The sequence below is a fragment of the Scyliorhinus torazame genome, chromosome 31 (assembly GCF_047496885.1).
Source record: "Scyliorhinus torazame isolate Kashiwa2021f chromosome 31, sScyTor2.1, whole genome shotgun sequence".
Classification (NCBI taxonomy): domain Eukaryota; kingdom Metazoa; phylum Chordata; class Chondrichthyes; order Carcharhiniformes; family Scyliorhinidae; genus Scyliorhinus; species Scyliorhinus torazame.
Genome location: NC_092737.1, coordinates 24,420,669 through 24,447,325, shown reverse-complemented (window position 1 = coordinate 24,447,325; position 26,657 = coordinate 24,420,669). Strand labels below are relative to the sequence as shown.

General features: G+C 50.6%; 1 protein-coding gene across 5 annotated transcripts in view; it reads right to left on the bottom strand.

Moving 5' to 3' along the window:
* Window positions 1-26,657, bottom strand: part of LOC140404762 (misshapen-like kinase 1) — a 420,620-nt gene that overhangs the window by 42,086 nt on the left and 351,877 nt on the right. For 3 of the 5 annotated variants that reach the window (XM_072493477.1, XM_072493481.1, XM_072493479.1), the window contains 7 exons: window positions 23,807-23,830; window positions 22,263-22,438; window positions 20,659-20,785; window positions 16,210-16,353; window positions 12,551-12,659; window positions 7,767-7,934; window positions 308-451 (listed from right to left, as the gene is read on the bottom strand). In XM_072493477.1, coding sequence (XP_072349578.1) covers window positions 308-451; window positions 7,767-7,934; window positions 12,551-12,659; window positions 16,210-16,353; window positions 20,659-20,785; window positions 22,263-22,438; window positions 23,807-23,830 — 892 coding nt within the window. The remainder of the gene's footprint in view (window positions 1-307; window positions 452-7,766; window positions 7,935-12,550; window positions 12,660-16,209; window positions 16,354-20,658; window positions 20,786-22,262; window positions 22,439-23,806; window positions 23,831-26,657) is intronic. The other 2 variants (XM_072493478.1, XM_072493480.1) reach the window with 1 other exon arrangement.

Sequence of the window (26,657 nt, the reverse complement as noted above, 5' to 3'; positions counted from 1 at the left end):
GGAACATGCAAGCCAAGCACAGCGTCATATGGGAATAGAAAGGCTTGCGTTCCTGATCTTTACTGAACTGCTCCATCTTGGCTGTGGTGCTGCATTTGCTCCCAGGGTCAGGAATTGAAATGGGAAAATCTCATCCCGAGGACATTCCCGTTCCCAATTCCCGCCTGTTGAGGCTTGGTGGAAAGCGCTGCGTGTGGGTGGATGTCAGCGAGGTAACAATGAAGCTCAACTGAAATTCCCCAGTTCTGTGGTATCACCACTCCCTAGACGGCCCAAGGAAGCTCACACACTGGCTGATATCGTGCACCTGATATCGTGATGAGGAGGTTCAACCCTTCCAAAACATCCATCTGCTGGAAACGTCGGCGGCTGATGAGGCTGTACACTTTACCCTGCCCACTGCGATCGAGCAGCATCAGCCCGTTCTCTGTCCCCACCAGCAGATTCACACCTGAGCAAACACACAACACAGTCAACAAGGCACAGAACTGCAAAGGACATTGGTGATACAACAATGACCATTCATCAATGCAAGTTTGAGGGCGATACAGAAGAATCACAGACTCCCTACAATGCACAAGGAGGCCATTTGGCCGATCGATTCTGCACCTGCCCTCCAAAAGAGCACTCTATCCAGGCCCACTCCCCCGCCCTATCCCTGTAACCTCAACTGTTGGACACGAAGGGGCAATTTTGGACACTAAGGGCAATTTATCACGGCCAATCCACCTAACCTGCACATCTTTGGACTGTGGGAGGAAACTGGAGCACCCGGAGGAAACCCACGCAGACACGGGGGAGAACGTGCAGACTCCGCACAGACAGTTACCCAAGGCCGGAATCGAACCCGTGTCCCTGGTGGTGTGAGGCAGCAGTGCTAACCATTGTGCCACCAAGGGGGAGGGGGAAGTGAGGGGGATGAAGCGGGCGAGTGAAAAGCGAGGGCTGCAGTGTATGAAACAGTGTGAACAAACACACATAAAACAATTGATTTCACATCCCCAGAATGTTAACAAAGTACGTAACTCAGAAAGGCAGACAGCATTATCAGAGACCCCCCCCACCCAGGCTTTGCCTTCTTCCAGACCCTTCCATCAGGCAGAAGATACAGAAATCTGAAGACCCGCACATCCAGACATAGGAACAACTTCTTCCCCACAGCTACCAGACTCCTCAACGGCTCCCCCTCGGACTGATCTGTTCTTGTAAGAACACTATTCACGACGCCCTATGCTGCTCTTGTTTGGCCCCTTGTTCCGCACTGTAACCAATCACTATTTGTTGACGCACCGTCAATGTACTCTGTTGATTATTCTTTTGTCTACTATGTACGTACGTGTCCGTCCCTTGGCCGCAGAAAAATACTTTTCACTGTACTTCGGTACATGTGACAAAAAAATAAATATCAATCAATCCACCTTGCATTGTACCCAACACACTTTCACACAGCAAGGTCGTACAAACAGCAAATTAACCTGCAGATAGAGTTTTTAATGGTATGGAGGGATGAATATTCGGCAGGGCTTTAGCAGAACCCCACTCTCTGTCCAGGATCTCTTTCTGGCCACGCAAACTGGCAGATAGCACGTTAGCTCAGCAAGCACCTGAAAAAAGGCGTAGCACTCCACTGAGAGTGTCGGCGTAAAGAACTCTGCTGAAGCTAACAACTGACCATTGTCACTCCTACCCCTGTCGCCCACCATCGTGCATTCAATCATCTTGACCCCGCCGGGGCGCCACGATTAAAGGTCATTCCTGGAGCTGGACTCCAGCACTATTCCAAATCACCGAACCCAGTCGCACTTGACCTCAACACCTCCATAAGCAGCACAAGGAAGAAATTCCTGCTGCCTTGTGGAATAGGTCTCGGTAACACGGCCAAGAGATTGATAACATCTTTCTTGATGCTTTTTTAGAAGAGCAGGCAGATTGATATTAACCAACGGATGGGCAGAATGGATTGGGGAGCAACCTATCCAATAACCGTTACACACCATCAAATAGTTCTTCAGGGGAGATCACTGTAACCACGGTTAGAGCCCCTAAGTGAGATGTAAAGAAAGATTTAAAATGCAGGAAATGTACAGTGGGTCTCAGTTAGCCAGAGAGAGAGAGAGAAACCCAGCCGGCCACCAGTTCCAGCTGCCGACCATTTCAATCCAAGATTAAATTGCCATCTTAAAAGAATCACAAAATATTTACAGATGATAAAGCCAATAAACCCACCCAGAAAGACACAAAGTCTTCGCCACTGTCGCATCCAATTGGGTTTTGTTTTAATGATTCAAGGGTTTTCACCCCCCCCCACCCCCCCCCCCACGCGCCGTCTTGAGTGTATGAGCGCCCGTCACGTCTCAAGGGCAATGTACAATTTGATTACGGCTGCTTCTAACTGGGCGCGCCTGTTCCCCGCTCCCTACGTTTTGCTTTCACTTGAGAACCGCTTTCTGGCAGGAGGATCGCCAGTACTGACAGTGGCTGTGCCCAAAACGCCAACTTGTCCTTCAGAGGCTGAGCGTTTCCAACATGCCGGGTTCTGCAGTTTCCAGCAAGCATGCGTAATCTCTCTTTTCCAATTCCTGGGACTGCTCGTCATGGCTAGGTCATAGAAGGCAGAGAGTAGCAATGGAGGGATGCTTTTATAATTGGAGGTCTGTGACCAGTGGTGTTCCACAGGGATCAGTGCTGGGACCTTTGCTCTTTGTAGTATATATAAATGATTTGGAGGAAAATGTAACTGGTCTGATTAGTAAGTTTGCAGAAGACACAAAGGTTGGTGGAATTGCGGATAGCGATGAGGACTGTCGGAGGATACAGCAGGATTTAGATTGTTTGGAGACTTGGGCGGAGAGATGGCAGATGGAGTTTAATCCGGACAAATGTGAGGTAATGCATTTTGGAAGGTCTAATGCAGGTAGGGAATATACAGTGAATGGTAGAACCCTCAAGAGTATTGAAAGTCAAAGAGATCTAGGAGTACAGGTACACAGGTCACTGAAAGGGGCAACACAGGTGGAGAAGGTAGTCAAGAAGGCACACGGCATGCTTGCCTTCATTGGCTGGGGCATTGAGTATAAGAATTGGCAAGTCATGTTGCAGCTGTATAGAACCTTAGTTAGGCCACACTTGGAGTATAGTGTTCAATTCTGGTCGCCACACTACCAGAAGGATGTGGAGGCTTTAGAGAGGGTGCAGAAGAGGGCAGAAATGGGCAGCACGGTAGCCTTGTGGATAGCACAATTGCTTCACAGCTCCAGGGTCCCAGGTTCGATTCCAGCTTGGGTCACTGTCTGTGCGGAGTCTGCACATCCTCCCCGTGTGTGCGTGGGTTTCCTCCGGGTGCTCCGGTTTCCTCCCACAGTCCAAAGACATGCAGGTTAGGTGGATTGGCCATGCTAAATTGCCCTTAGTGTCCAAAATTGCCCTTAGTGTTGGGTGGGGTTACTGGGTTATGGGGATAGTGTGGCGGTGTTGACCTTGGGTAGGGTGCTCTTTCCAAGAGCCGGTGCAGACTCGATGGGCCGAATGGCCTCCTTTTGCACTGTAAATTCTATGATCTATGAAGAGATTTACCAGAATGCTGCCTGGTATGGAGGGCATTAGCTATGAGGAGTGGTTGAATAAACTCGGTTTGTTCTCACTGGAACGAAGGAGGTTGAGGTCTACAAAATTATGAGGGGCATAGACAGAGTGGATAGTCAGAGGCTTTTCCCCGGGGTAGAGGGGTCAATTACTAGGGCGCATAGGTTTAAATGAGAGGGGCAAGGTTTAGAGTAGATGTACGAGGCAAGTTTTTTTACGCAGAGGGTAGTGGGTGCCTGGAACTCGCTACCGGAGGAGGTGGTGGAAGCAGGGACAATAGTGACATTTAAGGGGCATCTTGACAAATACATGAATAGGATGGGAATAGTTCATACAATTTACAGTGCAGAAGGAGGCCATTCGACCCATCGAGTCTGCAGCGGCTCTTGGAAAGAGCACCCTACCCAAGGTCCACACCTCCACCCTATCCCCATAACCCAGTAACCCCACCCAACACTAAGGGCAATTTTGGACACGAAGGGCAATTTATCATGGCCAATCCACCTAACCGGCACATCTTTGGACTGTGGGAGGAAACCGGAGCACTCGGAGGAAACTCACGCACACACGGGGAGGATGTGCAGACTCCGCACAGACAGTGACCCAAGCCGGAATCGAACCTGGGACCCTGGAGCTGTGAAGCAATTGTGCTATCCACAATGCTACCGTGCTGCCCTAGAGGGATACGGACCCAGGAAGTGTAGAAGATTGTAGTTTAGTCGGGCAGCATGGTCGGCACGGGCTTGGAGGGCCGAAGGGCCTGTTCCTGTGCTGTACATTTCTTTGTTCTTCGTTGTTGTTGTTTGCTCGCCCACAAGCAGAATGGCGAGCAGCCACTGCCATTGGGCCAACGCGATGGGAGGTGGATGCAGATGGCGATCTCTGCTGTGGATCAGGGAGGGGCAAGGCATTAAGGCTCTGACTGCACGGAGCTTTCCACGGAGATCGCTCACTCTCCAATAGTTAGCAGCTAACCACTGCGCCACACGTCGCCCCAGCTTGCCTCAATTCCCTTGCCTGCATTAAGTCCTCAGCACGTCTCCATACGTCGTTCAGCCCACTGCAGTTAATTGCAGCACGCGAGGTGTTAAAACCGAAAGAAATGGGGCATTCATCAGCTCAGCACAATGCACTGAGCAATTAAAGCAATCCCTAAATGTAATAAGCACCCCGCAGAGTATTGCTGCACCTGCATCATGGTCCCTAGCTTCATTGGCCCAGTGTATCTGTACAAAGACACTGTGATGTTCAGCTGGAGCGGAGGAGGGCGGTAGGTAGAAACCTTTAACTAACAGTGCGGTTGAGTGATTTCCATTTTAAAAGCAAGCAACAAAATTTTCCAGGCATGGTGGGAAATGGAGCACACGTTCTGAGCCTCGCCTCCTGGTGCAGGAACTAAGGCAGTGCAGGAGGGCGAGTTGTGGGCAAGTCTTTAACCCGGGGCCCTGCACCCCCCCACCCCCCCCCCCCACCCCCCCTCTCAGGGGGGAGGTAAAACATTCCCTTGGTGCCATTCTAAAGAAGAGGTGCAGGGAGCTCTCCCCAGGGACCTGGTAAAGAATTGACCCTCAACCAGCTCACAAGAAGAAAGATCTGGCTGGCTGTGATCACATCGCTGCCGGTGGGCCCTCGCTGTGGACGGGCTGACTACATCACAGCAATGACCAGCCCTCAAGCGTACTTCGCGGGCTGGAATGTGCCTCGACGCGTTCCTGAGGGTGTGGAAGGCGCCATTGAAATGCATGGCTGGAATTCTTGGAATGGTTTAAGAAATAACTGGATATTGGAATGTGAAAAATGGTCCACCTCGTCTCCAGTAATCCTGTGATAATGCCTGTCGAGTCTGCCCCTGCAAGATGCTCCGTGCTGGAAATCTGACACATGGTGGATGGGAGGGGGTCGTAGTTTGACTGGGAGGGACCTGCGTCATTTTATTTTTAATTTAAAATAAATAGGCGAGGAATATTGCTTGTAACCATCAGGTGGGGCACATCTTTCAAACCGAACTTAGCAAAACCCATCGTAGGCTAACTCCAGCTCTTCCAGCGTTTGTACTGGAACTCTCCTCTAAATCATGCCTCGCAATGCCAACTCTTTTGCTGCCGTGCTTTCCCCGGCTTTCAATAGGCGACTCTTGACTCAGTCCCCCTCCTGCCTCGATGCCCTGCTCAGATGATCATACAGCAGGGCGATCTTTAGAAGAATAGAATCCCAACAGTGCACGAGGAGGCCATTCGGCCCATCGAGTCTGCACCGACCCTCGAAAAAAGCGCCCTACCTAGGCTCACTCCCCGCCTAACCTGCACATCTTTGGACAGTGGGAGGAAACCGGAGCACCCGGAGGGAACCCACGCAGACACGGGGGAGAACGTGCAGACTCCGCACAGACAGTGACCCAAGCCGGAATCGAACCTGGGACCCTGGTGCTGTGAGGCGGCGGTGCTAACCACTGTGCCACCGTGCGACACAGACTGCCGTCCAAGTCACACAGGTATAGGAGCAACAGCTGCGACACCATTATTGCACCAGACTGCAGAAGGGAAAGAGGCTTCACATTGCTGAGCAAATTGAATCAAGGTTTGGAAATCACAGTGAAACCTGGCGCAAGCTCACATTGCAATGGGAACATCACTTTACAAGGCGACCTAACCCATCAGACACTAAATCTGAATGTAATTAAACTCATCAACACACGAGAGCAGAAACCAGCTGGAGAATCAGCAGCCCTCCCTCAATCCCGGGAGTGATGCTCATTACCAAGGGCTGAATTACACAAGTCATCACCAAATTGGAAGATGTTTCAGGCTGAAGTGAGTGAATCAGCCAATCTTCGTCCATCACCCGTACAGATTTGATAATCGGGTGGGAGGAGTCTGCCATGAAGCAGTGGCATGGGACTGCTGCTGGGCCGCATTCTGTGCTTCAGGCTCCACGCAAATCCCCTTAAATCCCTCCAGTATTTTGTTTCTGAATTGATTCCAGGGTTTTCAGCTCCACTCTTCTATTTGGAAGAGCATCTCTATATATGAATCACCGTCAGGAGGGCCCTTCCTCTGTCAGTCATCTCCTACCCCAGTTAAACCAGTGTCTACTTGCACAAAAGCAAAATACTGCGGATGCTGGGAATGAGAAATTAAAACAAAAAGTGCTTCAGCCGATCTGGCCATCAGCGGAGAGAGGAACAAAATTATTATCGAGTCCAATGACTTCTTTGGAAGTCTTTGACTCCTTGGGCGAGATTCTCCGACCCCCCCCGCCGGGTCGGAGAATCGCCGGGGGCTGGCGTGAATCCCGCCCCCGCCGGTTGCCGAAGTCTCCGGCACCGGAGATTCGGCGGGGGCGGGAATCGCGCCGCGCCGGTTGGCGGGCCCCCCCCCCCCCGCGCGATTCTCCGGCCTGCATGGGCCGAAGTCCCGCCGCTAAAATGCCTGTCCCGCCGGCGTAAATTAAACCACCTACCTTACCGGCGGGACAAGGCGGCGTGGGCGGGCTCCGGGGTCCTGGGGGGGGGGGGGGGGGGGGGGGCGCGGGGCAATCTGGCCCCGGGGGGGGGGGGGGGTGCCCCCACGGTGGCCTGGCCCGCAATCGCGGCCCACCGATCCGCGGGCGGGCCTGTGCCGTGGGGGCACTCTTTCCCTTCCGCCTCCACCACGGTCTCCACCATGGCGGAGGCAGAAGAGACTCCCCTCCACTGCGCATGCGCGGGAATGCCGTCAGCGGCCGCTGACGCTCCCGCGCATGCGCCGCCCGGAGATGTCATTTCCGCGCCAGCTGGCGGGGCACCAAAGGCCTCTTCCGCCAGTTGGCGGGGCGGAAATTCGTCCGGCGCCGACCTAGCCCCTTAAGGTTGGGGCTCAGCCCCCAAAGATGCGGAGCATTCCGCACCTTTGGGGCGGCGCGATGCCCGACTGATTTGCGCCGTTTTGGGCGCCAGTCGGCGGACATCGCGCCGTTTCCGGAGAATTTCGCTCCTTGTCCCAGCTTGAAGTCATTTCTGGATTAAAGTTCTCAGCACTATTTACTATCTTGTTGTAACACTGCGCCTTCTCCATTACATCTTAAGTTGACGTATCTGCAGGAATCATTGGAAATGGACAACTTCTGCGGCGTAAGGGACCGACTGCAAGTGGAGCCCAGCACAATGCCAAAAGGCACATTAAACAAATAATATTTTGGATACTGACCCCACAGGGCAGCACAGAGTATTTCAGAATTAAAACGCTTCTTGTATTTGCGGATTTCTGGCGTATCGCTGTGCGGGCGTGTGTTGGCTGGATTCACGTTCACCACTGAGCACTTCCTGTCCTCGTATTTCAGCTGGTTTAAACGGCTCACCTCACTGATGCTTAAACCTAGGAGCAGGAAACAAAATGCCAGTCAACCATCGCGGCCAATTGTAGAATGAACGTAGCTAATCCCCATCCTGCCCGAATTCCTCCGCCCCCGCCTTCCTGGCCTGCACTAGATTGACATTCTCCAAAGAGAGGAATTAGGACCCCGTCAATGACCCTTCCTGCTGCCCACTGGAGAGGAACTGGAGAAAGGCAGTGTTCACCAGACTGGTTACACGCCAAGCGCCACTTGGGGACAGTGGGACCAGGAACCCGCAAGTGAGGAGATTTTCAGGCATCACCTTTGCCTCAACAAGAGTCAATGGGCTCAATCCTGCGGCTAAACGTCAGCTCGCCGCGGCGCAGCGCGGCCGATAAAAGCCTGGAGACCCCGCTCCCGGGATCTACCCGGCTCGCAACACGTTCTCGCGAGGCTGTGCGATGTAAATCTGGCCTATTGTGGGCGGAATACCTTTTTGGCAAATCTGCACATTAAAGTGAGACTAGCTGCCTGGTTCTAATGTGCAGATTCCCTCGGTAGCCGAGGCTTTGGGATTCATTCCCTTCTCCTCAGAGACATCTGGCGAATTCCGTTCAGCACTGGTACCCGCCAGACAGAACGGCACCCGTGGGGGTCCCCCAGGGGATCGGAGCTGCATGCCCTTTGGGCAGGGTGGTGCCCGAACACTGCTGGTGCCATCTGGGCACCCTGTCAGTAGCATCCAGGCACCCAGGGAGTGGCATGTGGGCACCCTGGGCGTGCTAGCCGGGCACCCTGGCAGTGCCACGTGGATGCCAGTCTAGCACTGCCAAAGTGCCCAGGTGGCATTGCCAGCTCACATGGGCACTGCCAGGGTGACAGGTCGGCACTGCCAAGGTGCCAAGCTGGCATTTTTTGCACATGCTCAATCGGGCCGGGGCTACCCGGCGTGGGTGTTGGGGGAGGTGGGAGGGGGCCGGGGACCTGTCCATAGTGATTTCGGGCCAGGGGGGTGGAATCAGGGTTCGCTTGGGGGGGGGGGGGGGCCTCGGAGATCGGGGCGCCACCAATCTCTCGCCACACTGGGCAGCAGAGCTCCCCACTGTACACAACAGGGCTGTGTGGGGCCTCGGCCCCGCGTTCCCCGGTCAGGCCCCTTATACACCGCGAGTCGCATTGAATAGCCACGTGTTTCTCAACACTGCGGGGGTCGGGCGACACGTGCTCGTTGGGCCACTTTGTTGCCTTTTGGGAGAATCGTGCCCAAAGGTGGAGGAGGAAATTGGACAGAAAAAGTATTCTTGCATAAAACTGCAAGCAAGGTCACCCATGTACAAGACATTAGCTGGGGCTGCCTGGAGCACAAGAAATTTGAATTCCTTCATTTGAACGCCTCTCTTACTCGCATGGAAGAGGACCCACGCTTGCCTCAAATCCCCCCCCCCAACATAATCACCAACATTGACTAGATGACCATATATGGTCATCTTTCCACTGTAACGCTCCATGATTCTAAGCTATGACTAACTGAGCTATCAGGCTTCCCGATGAATCTGGTATTAATTATGCTGCATCAACCACAACATGCACTGGATCAACATTAGACGGGCACAGTTTACAAGGGAAGGAACACAAGAATCTGAATTACTCCGAGAACCACATCAGAAACTCATCAAAACTCATGGTGTTGCGATTAGTGTGCAATATGTGCTGGCTTCCTGAGTTCATTTCCACTGTTACTCACCAGTAATCCACTGCAGATTAAAGTACCGTTCCTACCGCAGGATAAGGTCATCATTATGTGGGACTGAATGAGCAACTTTGAGCAGCGCCAGTTTTAGCGCCCGCCACAGGGAGAGTGGGGTAGGGCAGGAATGAGGCAAAGCGAGCAGGCGACAGGGAGTCAGTCTCTCAAAGGCTGCAGCATTTGGGAACAATGAGTGATCACTTCATTGAAAGATCAATCACCGCCACCCCCTTTAATCTTATCTATATCAGAATAGTCCTGGGGCTGTTTAGCACAGGGCTAAATTGCTGGCTTTGAAAGCAGACCAAGGCAGGCCAGCAGCACGGTTGAATTCCCGTACCAGCCTCCCCGAACAGGCGCCGGAATGTGGCGACTAGGGGCTTTTCACAGTAACTTCATTTGAAGCCTACTTGTGACAATAAGCGATTTTCATTTCATTTCACAGTGTCTCTTTGGGGCAGCACAGTGGCGCAGTGGTTAGCGCTGCTGCTTCACGGCGCCAAGGTCCCAGGTTCGATCCCGGTCCAGGGTCACTGTCCGTGTGGAGTTTACAAATTCTCCCCGTGTCTGCATGGCTTTCGCCCCCACAACCCAAAAGATGTGCCGGGTAGATGGATTGACCACGCTAAATTGCCCTTTAATTGCGAAAAAAAAGAATTGGGTACTCTAAATTTATTTTTTAAAAAGATTAGTGTCTCTTTGGATTTGTTTATTGTCACGTGTACCGAGGTACAGTGAAATGTATTTTTATGCGAGCAGCTCAAACAGATCATTGAGAAGATTCCCGTATCAGCCTCCCCGAACAGGCGCCGGAATGTGGCGACTAGGGGCGTTTCACAGTAACTTCATTTGAAGCCTACTTGTGCCAATAAGCGATTTTCATTCCATTAAATTTTTAACAAATACATAATAGGGCAACACGGGGTACACAATGTAAATACATAGACACTGGCATCAGGTGAAGCATACAGGAGTGTAGTATTAATCAGGCCAGTCCATAAGAGGGTTGTTTAGGAGTCTGGTAACAGCGGGGAAGAAGCTGCTTTTGAACAGTTTACAAACGTGACAAGAGGTCTAACTCAGGCACTTGAGCGAAATGATTCAAAAACAGCTTCTTCCCCGCTGTTACCAGACTCCTAAACGACCCTCTTATGGCCTGACCTCATCTCTTCACACATCTTCTCCACTGAGCAGTCCTGCACTCCTGTATGCGTCTCCCGATGCCTGTGTCTATGTATTTACATTGTGTATTTAATGTTTGCCCTATTATGTATGTCTCTCAATACTTTTCACCGTACCTCGGTACATGTGACGATGAACAAATCCAATCCAATTTCCAATGAGACAAACGTATTCTACTGACTGACTATCAGATGGGAGTTTGAACAAAGATCTGACAGAAACACTGTTTCAGTCCTTCAGTACGAAAGGATTCGAGGCTCGAGATGTCGACTGAGCATTATGGCCTTTAGAGAAAATGACTGCTCAATGTCCAGACACGAGCTGTCACCCGAGGCCTACCCCAGCTCCCTACCAGTCAGTGCTCAGTGACTGGGCATTAGTGGCTGGCCGGTTAACCACGGAATTTACAGATGGGACCCGGACCAAGCCACCTGCTCAGCTCGCTGATCCATTCCTGTACTCTGCACTGACAGAGGTTTGGGAGCAGTAGCAGCAGCGAGGCAGCAGATCGTCACCGAGACAGATGTGTGAGCAGAGAATTAACAAGCATTGCTTCCCTCTTCCCATTCTGACAGTGGCAGGAATTGATCAATCAGCTCACTGGTGGAATTCATCATGCTTGGAAACTTTTATCTCAAACACAACCTTACCAAAAATGTCTAACAAAATAATAAGATTCGTGTCCAGGGATGTGTAGGTTAGGTGGGGTTATGTGGAGAGAGCGGGGTGGGTGGAGGAATGCACCCAGGTAGAGTGCACATTCGGAGGGTGGGTGTAGACTCGATGGGCCGAAAGGCCTCCTCTGCACTGTAGGGATTCTATGGTAAAGTGCACAGAACTGCCTACAGTGCAGAAGGAAGCCATTTGGCCCATCGAGTCTGCACCAGCATGCTGAAAGAGCACCCTACCTAGGCCCTCTCCCCGTAACCCCACCTAACCTGCACTCCTTTGGACACTAAGGAGGAAATTATCACGGCCAATCTTCCGAACCTGCACATCTTTGGACTGTGGGAGGAAACCGGAGCACCCGGAGGAAACCCACGCAGACACGGGGAGAACGTGCAGACTCTGCACAGACAGTGACCTGAGGCCGGATATGAACCCCGGTCCCTGGCACCGTGAGGCAGCAGTGCTAAACAACTGTGCAATGCCAAAGGCACCTCTGCTTATCCATTACCCTTCCGCAACGCAGCAAATCCATCAACACCTGCAATTTTGAAATTCACTTGTCACTTCATTTTCAAATCTCTCTACCACTCGGCACCTCCCTAACATTGGCCCCCACCAGCCTGACAACACTCTGGCGCACCTGTGCTCTTCCAATTTGGGCTGCTTACACATCCCCCAGCGTCCTTTGCCCTGGTGGTCAGGTCTTCAGAAGCCTAAGCTCTGAAATTCCCTTCCCAATCTCCACCTCTCCCTCCTCCCCAACCCGCCCTCCTACAAGATACGCCTTCAAACCTTTCTCTTTGACCATGCATCTGGTCACTGGTCCTGATATCTCATGTGACTTGGTGTCAAATGTTTTGTGATGACCTTCCTGTGAATCACTTCACAACATTTCACTGTATCAAACAGGGCTGAATGTGAGAATTGAGACATTTCGACAGAGTGCAGAGATTATTCGTGAAGGCAAAGTACGAGCAGCGGCAGGAGACCGTGCAGCTCCAATATCCTCCGGGATGGGAAACGCCAGCTTCAGTTCAGTTGTGGTGTCTCAGTACTCACCACTAATCTGTATCGTTTCCCCGCCAGCGTCCATCTGGTACATTCCAAGATCAACAAAGGTGGTAAAAGAGGATTTGCCAGGCGACTTCACAAGGCCTCTTGATTGAAACTGCAATGACAAGGCACATAGTTGTCCCAAACTGGCTACAGTAGCATTCGAATCACAGGATCGCAGAATCATAGAACCCCTACAGTGGAGGCCATTCGGCCCACCTAGTCAGCACCAGCCCCTTGAAAGAGCACCCTACCCAGGCCCACGCCCTATTCCCTAACCCAGTCTAATCTTTTGGACACTAAGGGGGAATTTAGAACAGCCAATCCACCTAACCAGCACATCTCTAGACTGTGGGAGGAAACCGGAGCTCCCGGAGGAAACCCACGCAGACACGGGGAGAACGTGCAGACTCCACACAGACAGTCACCTGAGTCCGGAAGTGAACCCGGGTCCCTGGCGCTGTGAGGCAGCAGTGCTAACCACTGTGTTACCGTGCCCCTGAACAACACAGGAGGTTATTCAGCCCAGCATGTCGGTGCTAAATCTCTGTCCCACTCACCTGCTCTTTCTCAGGGTAGGACAACTGCAACAACTTCGGATAATATATCCGAACCACCATTTGAAAAATGCTCCCGGCGATGGCCCTATCTTTACACTACAGACACATGGGGAGCCCCACCCCCTCTGCAAGATCCCCTCCGAGTCACTCACCAACCCGACTGGGAAATATGTCGGCCGTTCCTTCACTGTCGCTGGGGCAAAATCCTGGAACTCCCTCCCTAACAGCACTGTGGGTGTGCCTACACCACACGGACTGCAGCGGGCTCAATGAGGCGGCTCATCACCACCTCAAGGGGCAATTAGGAATGGGTAATACTTGCGGGGCCCAGCCAGAGACATCCCATCCCGTGAAAGAACAACAGAAATCAATACAAGTTTTTAAAAAGGTTAAGGTACATACAAAATCACAACTGTTTATTGTGCCTCAGCGAGGGGTAACTGGCAGGATTAATGGAAACTATTTTCGTGATTGGAGAAATTTGCATGGGGGTTGGGGGAGGGGGTGGTAGCAGCCTAATTAATAGGCCGGCGTTTCAGGCGAAGTTAGGAATCACTTTTGCGCTTAATAATTATAATCTTTACTGCCACAAGTATTACATTATGACACAAGGCTTACATTAACACTGCAATGAAGTTACTGTGAAAATCCCCGAGTCGCCACATTCCGGCTCCTGTTCGGGGAGGCCGGTACTGCAATGAAGTTACTGTGAAAAGCCCCGAGTCGTCACATTCCGGCGCCTGTTCGGGTACACGGAGGGAGAATTCAGAATCTCCAAATTATCTAACAGTACGTCTTTCGGGACTTGTGGGAGGAAACCGGAGCACCCGGAGGAAACCCACGCAGACACGGGGGGGGGGGGGGGGGGGGGGGGGAAGAACGTGCAGACTCTGCACAGACAGCTACCGAAGCCGGGAATTGAACCTGGGGCCCTGGAGCTGTGAAGCAACTGTGCTAACCACTGTGCTACCATGCTGCTTAGAAGGGTTGAAGAAGTTTGCAAATTTTCCACAAAATGAAATTAATACTAGGTATTGCAAATCTGAGTTTATCATTAACTGCAGTATGAAGGGATATGGGGTAAGTAAATGGGAATTCAGACGCAAATCTGCCATGATTGCATCGAATAGCAGAATACGCTTGAGGGGTGAAATGGTCTCTTTATTTATTGAGCATTGTTAACGCGAGTGCGAATGAGCCACGCTCCACAAGGTCACTATGCAAATCCACACTTCTCCTGATCCTGTGCATGAAACACATCCCCTGCTTTCGAAGCGCGGAGTCAAAGTTCAAATAAAATCCAATGGCAAGAAAGGTGGCAGCTGTTTCCTTGGGGACGACTGGAGGAGAGGTTGGACTGATCCCCCGAGTCGGGCGCCAGATAAAAGCCCACAAAATATTTTAGCCCAGAGTGTTAGCTCCGGGCTAAAACTTCTCTTCGGGTCACTGGTTCTGATCTCTGGAACAGACATAATCATCAGCCCTCGACTCGGAAGGCCGTCACTCCCAGAACGTTCCGGAGATTAAATCCACCGTCCGCCATTGCACCAAATAAGCCTTTTGTGCACTAGACAACTCAGCAAGGGAAGCAGCTGATCCAAGAGAAGGTATCACTGCGTAAATGTAGGGCAACAGATGGATGGCAGAGAGAGAGCGAGAGAGACAAGCAGTGCTTCCAATCGAGGGCACGTGACCATTTGATGCTTTTCCCTATACTTTAGTGCTGGTTACAGAAAGTGGTTTTGCAGTACTGGGACATGAACATGGCGCAGCGACACTTTGAGCCACCGGTTGGTTTAGCACAGGGCTAAATCGCTGGCTTTTAAAGCAGTCCAAGGCAGGCCAGCAGCACGGTACAATTCCCGTACCAGCCTCCCCGAACAGGCGGCGGAATGTGGCGACTAGGGGCTTTTCACAGTAACTTCATTGAAGCCTACTCGTGACAATAAGCGATTTTCATTTCATTGTGGGTTCACAATCTTCCCTCGAACGTCGAGCTCCAGAGAATGAAGCATCATTGTCGCGACACTCAAAATGAATTACATTTCTCCAATTCGGATGTGTTCCGTCCTCGCGGTTCAGGAGAGTGCGGAATAAGCAGCAGCTGATTTAATCCTGGCCCTTATTCCAGAAAAAAAAAAAAAAAAAACGGCTTCCAGGTTCGGCAATGTTTGCAGAAGCCCGCATGGCTCCTTTACTGTGCAGTCCGCTGCTTTCCCGGAGTCAAACAGGAAACTACCAGGCCCCATCTCCAGTCTGTGTTGAGTTAGTGAGCAGCGGGGCATTGTTGAGACGTTCGTCTCACCACCTCTGAACTATTAGGAGTTTGTTTCTGTGACCTTTGCGGGTGTGCAGACCACAGAATCATAGAGCACAGAAGGAAGCCATTTGGCCCACTGTTCTGATCCTAGCTCTTTGATAGAGCGTACAATTATTTCCACACCAAGCACACCAAACCTCTCTTGCAAATTCTGATTGAATCTGCTCCCACTGCCTTTTCAGGGGGCCTATTTCAGCTCGTAAGAACTTGCAGCAGAAAGACATTTCTAGTCAGTCTCTCTCTGATGCTTTTGCAAATCACATATAGTCTGTGCTTTGGACCAACCCTCTCGTGACTGCAAACAGTACCTCCCTCATTTACTCAATAATCAAAACTCCATGGTAATCACCCCGTCAACTTTTTCCGCTCGGAGGCGCAGGAAACAGGCTTTGAGGCCTCCATGTGATCAATTCCATCGGAAGCAGCCCAGTGAGCCCCTCAGCTATAATCGATCGTTTCAGGAAGGCAACGAGGGGGACAAGGCAGTCAATGTGGCTTTGCCAGCACAGCCCATCGTCAGGGAATGCACCACCAACGAACCGGCCACTGGCATCCACCCGCCACTAATCAAGGTGTGAGGGAGGGTTACTGAAGGCTGCAGGACTTCCTCCAAGAAGAGTTCGGGAAAGGACAAGAGAGAAGGAGAAGGAGAGGAAGGTCACATGCGCGCAGATGGTGCGCGTTCCAGCAGAATACATTTGCACAGGCCACAAAGAGGCTCTGATATTCTCAGATCTGTACACGGAACACGGTGTGGGCCAAAGTCAGACTGCAGTGTTGCTCACCTCGGCTGTACTATCGTCTTGCTGAGAGTTAGGTCCTTTGGGATCGGTCGGGGAATGACTCTGCCGTACCAAATCGGGCAGGTTAACGTGACTTGTGAAACCATTGCTGTCCGGAAGATGGACTCCCCGTTCCTCCTCGGGCGTCTGCGGGGAAAAAAAAAGAGACAAAAACTACGCGTCAGACACAGCTCTTGCAACTACTACTCCTTGACGTAAACCAGTCATTTTGAGCAAAATGTTGCATGATAATCATTCCCCAACAAAGTGTAAGGAAGCAACATTTTACATTTCTTTCCACCACATTTGCCTACTTCGGTTTAGCTCAGTGGGCTAGGCGGCTGGTTTGTGATGCCGAGCGAGGCCAGCAGCACGGGTTCAATTCCCCGTACCGGCTGAGGTTATTCACGAAGGACCCCCTTCCCCTCGCCTTCTCAATCCCCTTGCCTGAGGTGTGGTGACCGTCAGGTTAAATCACCACCTGTCGGGCCAGCACGGTGGCGTAGTGGTTAGCGCTGCAACCTCACGGCGCCGAGGTCCCAGGTTCAATCCCGGCTCTGGGTCACTGTCTGTGTGGAGTTTGCACATTCGCCCCGTGTTTGCGTGAGTTTCGCCCCCACAACCCAAAGATGTGCAGTTTAGGTGAATTGGCCACGCTACATTCCCCATGAATTGGGAAAAAATCAATTGGGTACACTACATTTTATTTTATTTTTTAAATCACCACCAGTCAGCTCTCCCCCCCTCAAAGGGGAAAAGCAGCCGATCGTCACCTGGGACTGTGGCGACTTTATTCCAATTGCTAAAATAATTAAGTGTGGGGGGAAAAAAGTGTCGAGTTAAAAATGATTTGCAGTAACCACAGTTGATTGTTTTGCAGGAATAGACTGAGGACGAAGCCACTTACATCATGAATGCAAAGAGTGGGCAATTCCACTGCTACCCCTCAATTTAATTTTGGTCAATCACGAATCCCTTAACAATTTTCTTTTTTGTTATTCGCTCATGGGAGGTGGGCATAGTTGGCATGGCAACATTTCCTGTCCATCCCTAATTGCCCGGGAGACGTTGTAGATAGCCACATTTATAATGGAAAACAATTTAAAGTTGTCACACTTTAATTACACTTCCCCGTCATGGAGGGCGATATCAAATTGATGAACACTTTCCATGATCGAGACAGGCGTAGAAGCTTATCGTGGCAACGTCGGATCACAGACAGGCTTCAGGGACTGAAATGTGATCGAATTATTCCACCCTCTCACTCCCACTTCACCTGAAGACCATACAGTGCAGACATTGTAGAATGAACTTGAATCAGCACAGTGCTGGCTGTGGGGTTTATTTCCCTCGGCACTGCTCGACAGCACTTGGCTCTGCTCGGCAGCTTGCTCACCATTTGAGGAGGCCGGGAGCAGAGGCATAGTGGTATTGTCGCTGGACTAATAATCCAGAAATCCAGGGTAATGATCTGGGAACTCGGGTTCGAATCCACTGCAGGTGACGGAATTTGAACTGAATAAAATATCTGGAATTAAGAGATGACTATGAAAACGATTGTCGATTGTTGTAAAAACCTGATTCACTAATGTCCTTTAGGGAAGGAAATCTTCCGTCCTTACCCGGTCTGGCCTACATGTGACTCCAGACCCACAGCAACGTGGTTGACTCTTAACTGCCCCCTCGAGGGCAATTAGGGATGGGCAATAAATGTTGGCACAGCCTGCGACGCCCACCTCCCATGAACAAATTAAAAAAACACCCTTCACTGCCCCTTCTCAAAGATTGGCATCAATAGGGTTGGTTAACTGCACAAGGTTTTTAAAAAATAATTAAATGTACCCAATCCTTTTTCTCCCCAATTAATTTGGCGTGACCAAGCCTGCACATCTATGGGTTGTGTGGATGAGGCCCACGCAGACACGGGGAGAATGTGCAAACTCCACACGGACAGTGACCCGGGGGTTAACGACACAAGGTGGCGTTTGCTCCACAAAATTAGAAATCAAGGAAGTTATTCCAGTTTTCTTTTTCATTAAACTGTTCAGCACATTCAGAGACAGGGTGATCAAAATTGCCTAATTACGCATTTACACCAGGGTCCACAGCACTGAAACTGGCCACCCACAGTCAGCCCATTATCCAGAAGAAGCTCTTTAAAAGCCGCTCTCTCTCTATTCCGCTTGCACCTCGACGGGGCCGGAATCAATGTATTCATGGGGAGGTTCACTACTGTGGTTAGGGAGGGTTCAACCTTAAAGCTGCAGGTGCCCAGGGAAGTAGAAAAAGAAGAATAAGGTGCACGAAGGAGTGAATGTGTTGGACTTGAGAAGAAAATGTCGGCAGATTTGACAGGAGCAGACTAAGCAGGGACGAACACAAAGGTGCATGCATGTGAATGCAAAAAGTATGGTAAATAAGGTTGGTGAGCTGCAAGCATAAATATGGGAATGAGGTGTGACAAAGAAACAGTGAGGTCCAGCTGCTTATTACACAAGATAGAAAATGTTCAGAAAAGATAGGGTGGTGCGGCAGTACTAATGAGGGAGGACATTGTAGTGTCAGAAAGAGAGGATGTCCTGGAGTTGGCAAAGACAGAATCCAATTCACCCAACAAGCACGTCTTTCGGGACCTGTGGGAGGACACCGGAGCACCCGGAGGAAACCCACGCAGACACGGGGAGAACGTGCAGACCCCGCACAGACAGTGACCCAAGCCGGGCCAACTGTGGTACTATGCCGCCCATTTAAACATCAAACTGAGAAATAACCTGGAGGAAACGGAACTACGTGCGGCTGACGACACGAGCAGAGGAAGGCGTATTGCAAAAGAGGAGACAGCTGGCACAGGTGTGCAACAGAGCAATTCTACCCGGCAAAATCGCCAATGCAAGGCTCATTCGATTATGGATGTCAGCAGAATGGTTAAGTTGAATAAGCCAGAAAATGTTCGAATATATCATGCACATAGATTTCCAAATAAAAAAACAAAGATTTCTTATCACTGCCCAATCATCATGTGCATGCCGATCGGGCAGTGGCGTCCGGGCCAATGGGAGGCTGCAGAGACTCTCCAGGGTGAGGGTGGGGGCGTTCCTCAACATTACTGAGCAGCGTGTCAGGGGTGGGCTCGGTGAGCGGCAGGAGTCTAGGGCAAATGCTCAACGCCAAACCCCTCCCCCCCGCCCCCGTGCTAGTGCTGTTATATTAAAAAAAAAAGAGGACATGTCTTCCTCGCCTCTGACTCAGCCTCCCTCGACGGGAGGGCCCGCGGAAATCTGCTGCCTCATACTCGCCCGCCCTGAGGCAGACGATTGGACGAGGATGGAGTGCTTCCTTTCCAAGCAGGAGTGTAGTCGCAGTCCGACTTGCAGCTCCACTGAAGTTATGGGCCATTTGCATGAAGCACCTTCATGTTCTATGTATTATATAGGATTATAATTTAGATGGAGAGATCCTTGATTCATAATCCATTGGAAATAAGGGACGTTCAGACAAAATAACAAAGCCCAACAAGTACTGGAGTAGAGGTGATGTGATACAGGGTCCAATGGTATGTTATCCCAATCGGTATCAGATGTCAGCTCAGGTCAAACACTTTCACCTCAAGGTCATGGGTTTTAAAGTGGTTAGCACTGTAGCGTCACAGCACCAGGGTCCCGGGGTCGATTCCCGGCTTGGGTCACTGTCTGTGCGGAGTCGACACATTCTCCCCGTGTCTGCGTGGGTTTCCTCCGGGTGCTCCGGTTTCCTCCCACAAGCCCGAAAGACGTGCTGTTGGGTGAATCGGACATTCTGAATTCTCCCTCTGTGTACCCGAACAGGCCCCGGAGTGTGGCGACGAGGGGCTTTTCCCAGTAACTTCACTGCAGTATTAATGTGAGCCTTCTTGTGACAAGACAGATTATTCATTTTCCTCACTGTGTCCTCTTCTTCAGTGTTCACACACTTCTAGTATGGAATGTCGCTTAATGGAGCAGTTGGTTGGCGAACCTTCCCTGACCCATGCCTCAATCGAGGCAGGTTTCCAACTTAAGACACAGGATGGCAGAATGTGCCCCTGTAGGCAGGTAACTTTTTAAATAACTGCACTGCCACATTTCCAATATCTCCCCACTTCGAAACATTCTGAAGGGCTGGCTCAGGAATTCCCGTTTCCCCCTGATTTCCTGCCAGAAAGCTGGCAGCCAGGTACCAGAGCACCACCTCAGCCCGCTCTATAGGATGGAGACGTTAGAGAGCGAGCGGGGGAGGATTCCGTCTGCTCCGTCCCTTCTAGCACCTCAGGTCCAGACATCAGAAATGTATTGTGGCAGGGATGGCAAAGAGAGATCATTCTCATCGCGACACGGCTGCACGCGCTTGGGAGTTGCATCCGCCCCGGCGCTACGCACAATTTCCGGATCTCCAACTTGTGGCCGAAACGCACCGCGCAGCGCACCTCAAACCTACCCTCTGTACGATCATTGTCCCGTCTCCGTAGGAATTGGCGGATGGTTCGACCGCGGAAGGCTCGTCATCGTCGTGCACCACCATTGTGTTTATGCTGTCCGTGTCACCGTCCTTGTTACGGCTCGGCCTAAAGAACAAAGCCCAAAACAAGAGTGAATCAACGAGGGTGCAACTTCCTTTCAGTAGCTTTGGGGTCACTGATTTATCTTCACCGCTGCTTTCCAGGTACGGAACCCAACTGCAGTAAAGGAGCAGCCATTTTTACAAAGATAGGGTGCTCATCGATCAGGGGACAATCTCTGGCTTCAGGCACGTCTACTGATCTCCACTGTACAGTTTATTCTTTCAAAGGGCTGGCAATTGCCTTCGAAGGGCAGTTGAGTGTGAACGGCTTGAGTGAGCCAGGTGGGTATTCACGAAAATTGATGATTGTTTCACGGTAACAGTTAGGGAGACGAGCTTCATAGTCCAGATTTTTTTATTTTTTTATTTATTGAATTTATTAAATTAAGTATAAATTCCACCGGCTGCCGTGGTGGGAGATGAAGACATGTCCCCGCAGCATTAGCCTGGGCCTCTGGATTACTGGCCCAGTGACCTTACCTGTACGCCATGGGGTGGTGGGGAATCTGAACTCACTGTTTGAAAGAGATGGAGCCCTCACATTTGAGAAGAAGTCAGATGAGCACTTGAAACGCCACAGCTTACAAGGCTACGGACTATTCTTCCCACAAACCAAGACAACTTCCAGATAAGTGCTGGGAAACTGGATTAGAATTGATTGATGCTTGGTGGCTGGCATATACACAAGACCATAAGACATGGGAGCAGAATTAGCCCATTCGGCCCATCGAGTCTGCTCCGCCCATTCAATCATGGCTGATATGTTTCTCATCCCCATTCACCTGCCTTCTCCCCATAACCCCTGATCCGCTTATTAATCAAGAACCTATCTAAAGACACTCAAGTGTTTTGGCCTCCACAAAAATTTGGCAAAGAGTTCCACAGATTCACCACCCTCTGGAAGAAATTCCTCCTCATCTCTATTTTAAAGGATCGCCCCTTCAGCCCGAGGCTGTGTCCTCTGGTTCTAGTTTCTCCTACAAGTGGAAACATTCTCTCCAGGTCCACTCTACCCAGGCCTCGCTGGCCTGTAAGTTTCAATAAGATCCCTCCTCATCCTTCTGAACTCCAACGACTACAGACCCAGAGTCCTCAACCGTTCCTTATGTAACAAGCTCTTCATTCCAGGGATCATTCTTGTGAAGGGCCTCTTTTTGTGCGATTAAATACTGACTCTATAACTCCCCATCATGTGCTAGTAAACGTACATGTTGTCCCTGGGATGGGATACGCCTGACCATGCTTGCATAGGAAGAATGGCTACTTAACTGGGACAATGGATGGACCAAATGGACCTTTATGCCTGGGAGGAGAAAAACAGATTTGGGCTGGATAATGAAAGCCGAACGTAGGTTATTCACTGAATTCACACCCAACGCTCGCTTCCAAGCACACTTATTGCCCTATTACTGTTCCAGCAAACTCGACGGTACTAAAGGGATGAGAGAGCCACTTTGGTTCGGACAACATGAACTACCTACCCTGACCGGGAACCATCAGAGCTCGACAGATTCTCGTCTTGGTGGTCATTCTCTCCTTCCTCCTCTTCATCATCACTGCTGCCAGAATCTTCACTCGAGGAAGAGTAGTCCATCACTTTAACTGGTGGTTTGGGCAGCTCATCTGTCCGGGTCTCTTTTGCCAAGTTCAGCATATCCTTTAGAAACACATCAAACTCTTACGATTTGGCAGTTGAAACAGCAAATCCCACGCAAAACGCAACGGCGATAAGTGAGCCCGTTCTTCCCACAAACCAAGACAAGTTTACACACATTTTAAAATGGAGCGTTTGTTGCTGTGAATAAGCCCAAGCCAAAAAACCCCACAACTGTGCAATTTCCATCAATTGCCAACAGAATAACTCAAAACTAAGTTTAATGCAGAAATTATATTTTCACGATTGAGAACCATTAGTCAAAATGACAAGAAATATTCCAATGCCAAGAGCATTGTTGCGTGGAAACATCGCCCATCTGATTGTTTCTTTGCCCCCACCTAGTAGCTATGCACAGTTACTTATTCCAATGTGAACGGATTCAATGTTCACAAACTTCCACCCAAAAGGATCCCCCATGCAGTATCCAACTTGATCTGAAATCCAGGAATACATGCCCCCACTGCTCGATCTGTGCATTCAGCATACTGATCGATCGTGTTCAGGAAGAATTTCCGCGTGTCAATGAACCTATCTGTCCTCCTCATACTCTCGATTTGATTTCAGTATCCTCGAAATGCCTTTTCCCATTCGCGAACCATTCCCGTCTGCCCTGGAAGGCCATCTTTTAGCTAGCTCCTTTCGAAAGGCCCACATTTCCCACTGTTTTTGGATCCATAATTGGGTTTAAGTGCAGGGGAGTGTGGCTAATTGGACATCTCTTTCAAAGAGCTTTTGGTTCAATTCCTGTCACGCTGCCTCTCAACCCAGATCTTTGACACTACGTGATCACGTGTGAGGCCTTTCCCGGCACTGCCTCCAATGCTCAGGAGGTCCCCCTGCGTCACTGAGATCAGAAGTGGACGCGGCATTCAAGTTGCGGTCTGGCCAGAGAACTGGAGAGTTTAATCTTTTTCCCCCAACCAATATCTGCCCATCTTGGTTTCCCTCGTCGCTTCCTCGCATTGACCAGACACACCGAGCGGAGCTCCCGGGTCTCTTCCACCCTCACCCTGAGCTAATTTAACCCCATTGAAAATGAAAAGAAATGAAAATCGCTTATTGTCACGAGTAGGCGTCAAATGAAGTTACCGTGAAAAGCCCCTAGTCGCCACATTCCAGCGCCAGTTCGGGGAGGCTGGTACAGGAATTGAACCGTGCTGCTGGCCTGCCTTGGTCTGCTTTAAAAGCCAGCTCTTTAGCCCTGTGCTAAACAGCCCCTGGTGTGGTCATTCTGTGCAGGTGAAGAGGTTTCAACCCACGTGCAAAGCTGGAAGTCAAGTCAGGCTCAACGTGGGACGAACATAATCCAACGTACACAAATCTCCGAGGACAAAACAAGCTCACAGCATAATACAGAATGACACTAACCTCACCTATTGCTCTCTTATAGCTCTGAGGGTTTGCACATTTTGGGAGGCAAGAAGGCAGAAGGTGACAAGTTATTTAAAAGCAAATAGAGATCACGTGAAGTTAATTCAAATACAATATTGCAGCCATAACATTCTCAAAGTCACACGTGCAAAACAAAGAGAAGGGCAGGTCAGTTTCAGGGGAGAATTAAAAGTCAAATTCATAGTTCCAGGATGTCTCAATGGGTTCTTTCTACGTCAACTGAGAGATTGGCACTGCTGGTTTTAATTCCACGCCGCCACTTCATTAGGAAAGCAGACTGAAAGCATTGATTTAATTAAGTGAAACTGCTCGAGACTGAACACCTCAGAGTTTGGCCAGGTACAGAGCGTGCCAGATGCTGCTCCACAGGGTTGGAAGGGAGGGAGAGTTGGCAGGTGATGGCATCGCCAGGGCTGCCTTTACAAATGCCAGCTTTGAACAAACTCATTCTCGGAGCAATTCACCTGTGAGAATTTGATTAAAAGGAAAAAGCGAAGGTTTTTTTTGGGGGGGGGGGGGGTAAAAAGGACGTCTGCAAGTGCAGAGGGGCGGGCGTAGCCTGGTAATGGGACGAGTGCTAAAATACTGTGCTCAGCTGTATCTGCTGTGGTGCAAGTTTCCCGCCACTGGCGAGAATGATGAGTAACTTAGCCACACAAACTAGGGACGTCCCGAGTGAGTTCCCCATCTCAGACAGCGTGGGACATCATTTGTCAAGACATGTTGGGGGGAGAAAGGGAATTATCAGCCAGGATTCCACTTCCTGACCTAGTCCAGATTTGTGGACAGGGAGAGTTGAGTAATGTCTCCCATCACCACCTGCTCAAACATTACTCACAGACACACTGAGTGCTCATTAAACAAGATCATTCAACTGGGCTTGGCCTGCAGTTAATAAACTCCAGGGTCTGGAGATCGGCGAAACACGAGAAAGTGCTGGAAATGCGGGGGCGGCCCGCCCAGTATCTGGGACAATTAAGGCCTTAGGATCCTTCATCGAAGCACGCTAAAACTTTCTAATTCCGCTTCCGGCTGTCTATATCCAGTGCCTTCCAGTTTTGTTTTTTTATTCTTGGCAGGCGAGTCTATAGCACAGGGCGTTAATCACGGCACTAGAAGACATCACAATGCCTTTGTGAACAAAGGCTGGGAGCCAAAGTGTAGAGAGCGAAAGCTGTAAAAGGTGTGCAAAAGATCACCAATATTACACAGCATCAAAAGAACTGGAAGTGTGCGCGGTCAGTATCTCCAGATTATTAAGAGTGAAAATCGCACAGTTTAACAGCATTCAGCTATGTTTTGCACTGCTGGACAGGCCAAGATCCTCTGGCTCTTAGACTTAGATTCAGCTCTTGGGGCTAAAGGGATCAAGGGATATGGGGGGGAAGGCGGGATCAGGGTATTGAACTTGATGATCACCCATGATCATAATGAACGGCGGAGCAGGCTCAAAGGGCCTCCTCCTGCTTCTACTTTCTATGTCTGTTTCTTCAGAGCACAGGCTTGCTGGGTTATGTGGAGCAGTGGGATGGATGATTTGCACCATGCGGTGCTGGGTTATGTGGAGCAGTGGGATGGATGATTTGCACCATGCGGTGGCAGGTCTACACTGCAGGGGTCACCGTCGAATCTCCTGCTGGTGCATCGTTGAAGATACTGTGGATTAGCCTGACTCGGGCGTCAGGTTATTGAGCAGGGCTCACATATACACACACGTATGAGCGCGCTTTGAGGGCCAGTGTGCACAACATGCCTGCCCACATCATGAGAATGTTTCCCATGTTGCTTAAAGACATCAATACAGGCTGGAGTGAACAAACTGGTCTTTTCATATCCGTCATTTGTGTATGTTGACAGAAATAAGGGGGAGGCCATTCAGCCCCTCGACACTGTTTTTTCATTCAATCCCCACCCCCATTTTCACTCCATCTGATCCTTTAATCGTCATAAACACTTTGACGCAGCCACCCGTGATCTTAAATTCTCGAGGGAATGCAAATGCAGTGTCGCCTTGAAAAAAAAATGTTTAACCCCTCGAGGCTCTGACCCAGGCCGCTCCTGAATAAATGCCTCTCATGTCTATAAATCGCACACATAGAGCGGAAGCAGAAGACATAGCCTCCCTAAGGCGAGCAGTTTTGCGAGTACTCTGAAGAAAAGACAAACGAAGAGGGAAGACTCACGGGTGGAGCCATTAATCCACAGGACTCGGAGCACGGGATCTCTGTAGGCCCGAGGCTCAATTTCAGTCAGTCAACTCAGCGGAAGGCTCATGCTCGACTGCACAGGTGGAGAATAGACCTACTTATCTGCTGACAAATGGTGCACTGTATCATGATGCTTGACATCATGGCCCTCGCGTATCGGCCCGTGATGAGGCACTTCAAAAAGGGGCATTCAGCAAGCACCTTGCAAGGCAGCCCTGCCATCACAGTGACGGGTTTGTGGCACAAGGGGCAGTTCCCAATCATTTCACTTGAACCCGCCATACTTCAATAAATGCCACGCTCGGCAGGGTGCGGTGGCAGCGCGGAGATCGGTACACCCTCCGGAACTGCTGCTTCCAAGGCCGTTAGTTACAGAGCAATTCTCTCCCTTTCTCTGCCCCAAAAGCCTGGGCATCTTCCAACGCCATTGTTACTTTTCCTCTCCGACTTGCTGGGCCGGCAGTCTGATTCAGGTTGCTGACGCAGCGTCTGTTCACGCCTCTGTGGGGCTGGGCCCGCTCGGGACAGAAACAGAGGCTGTTCCCCTCACTTAAACTCAGTCAGTGACAGATATCTTTACGGCGGCATTCACAGTGGCCAAACAAATGGTTTAAAATGCA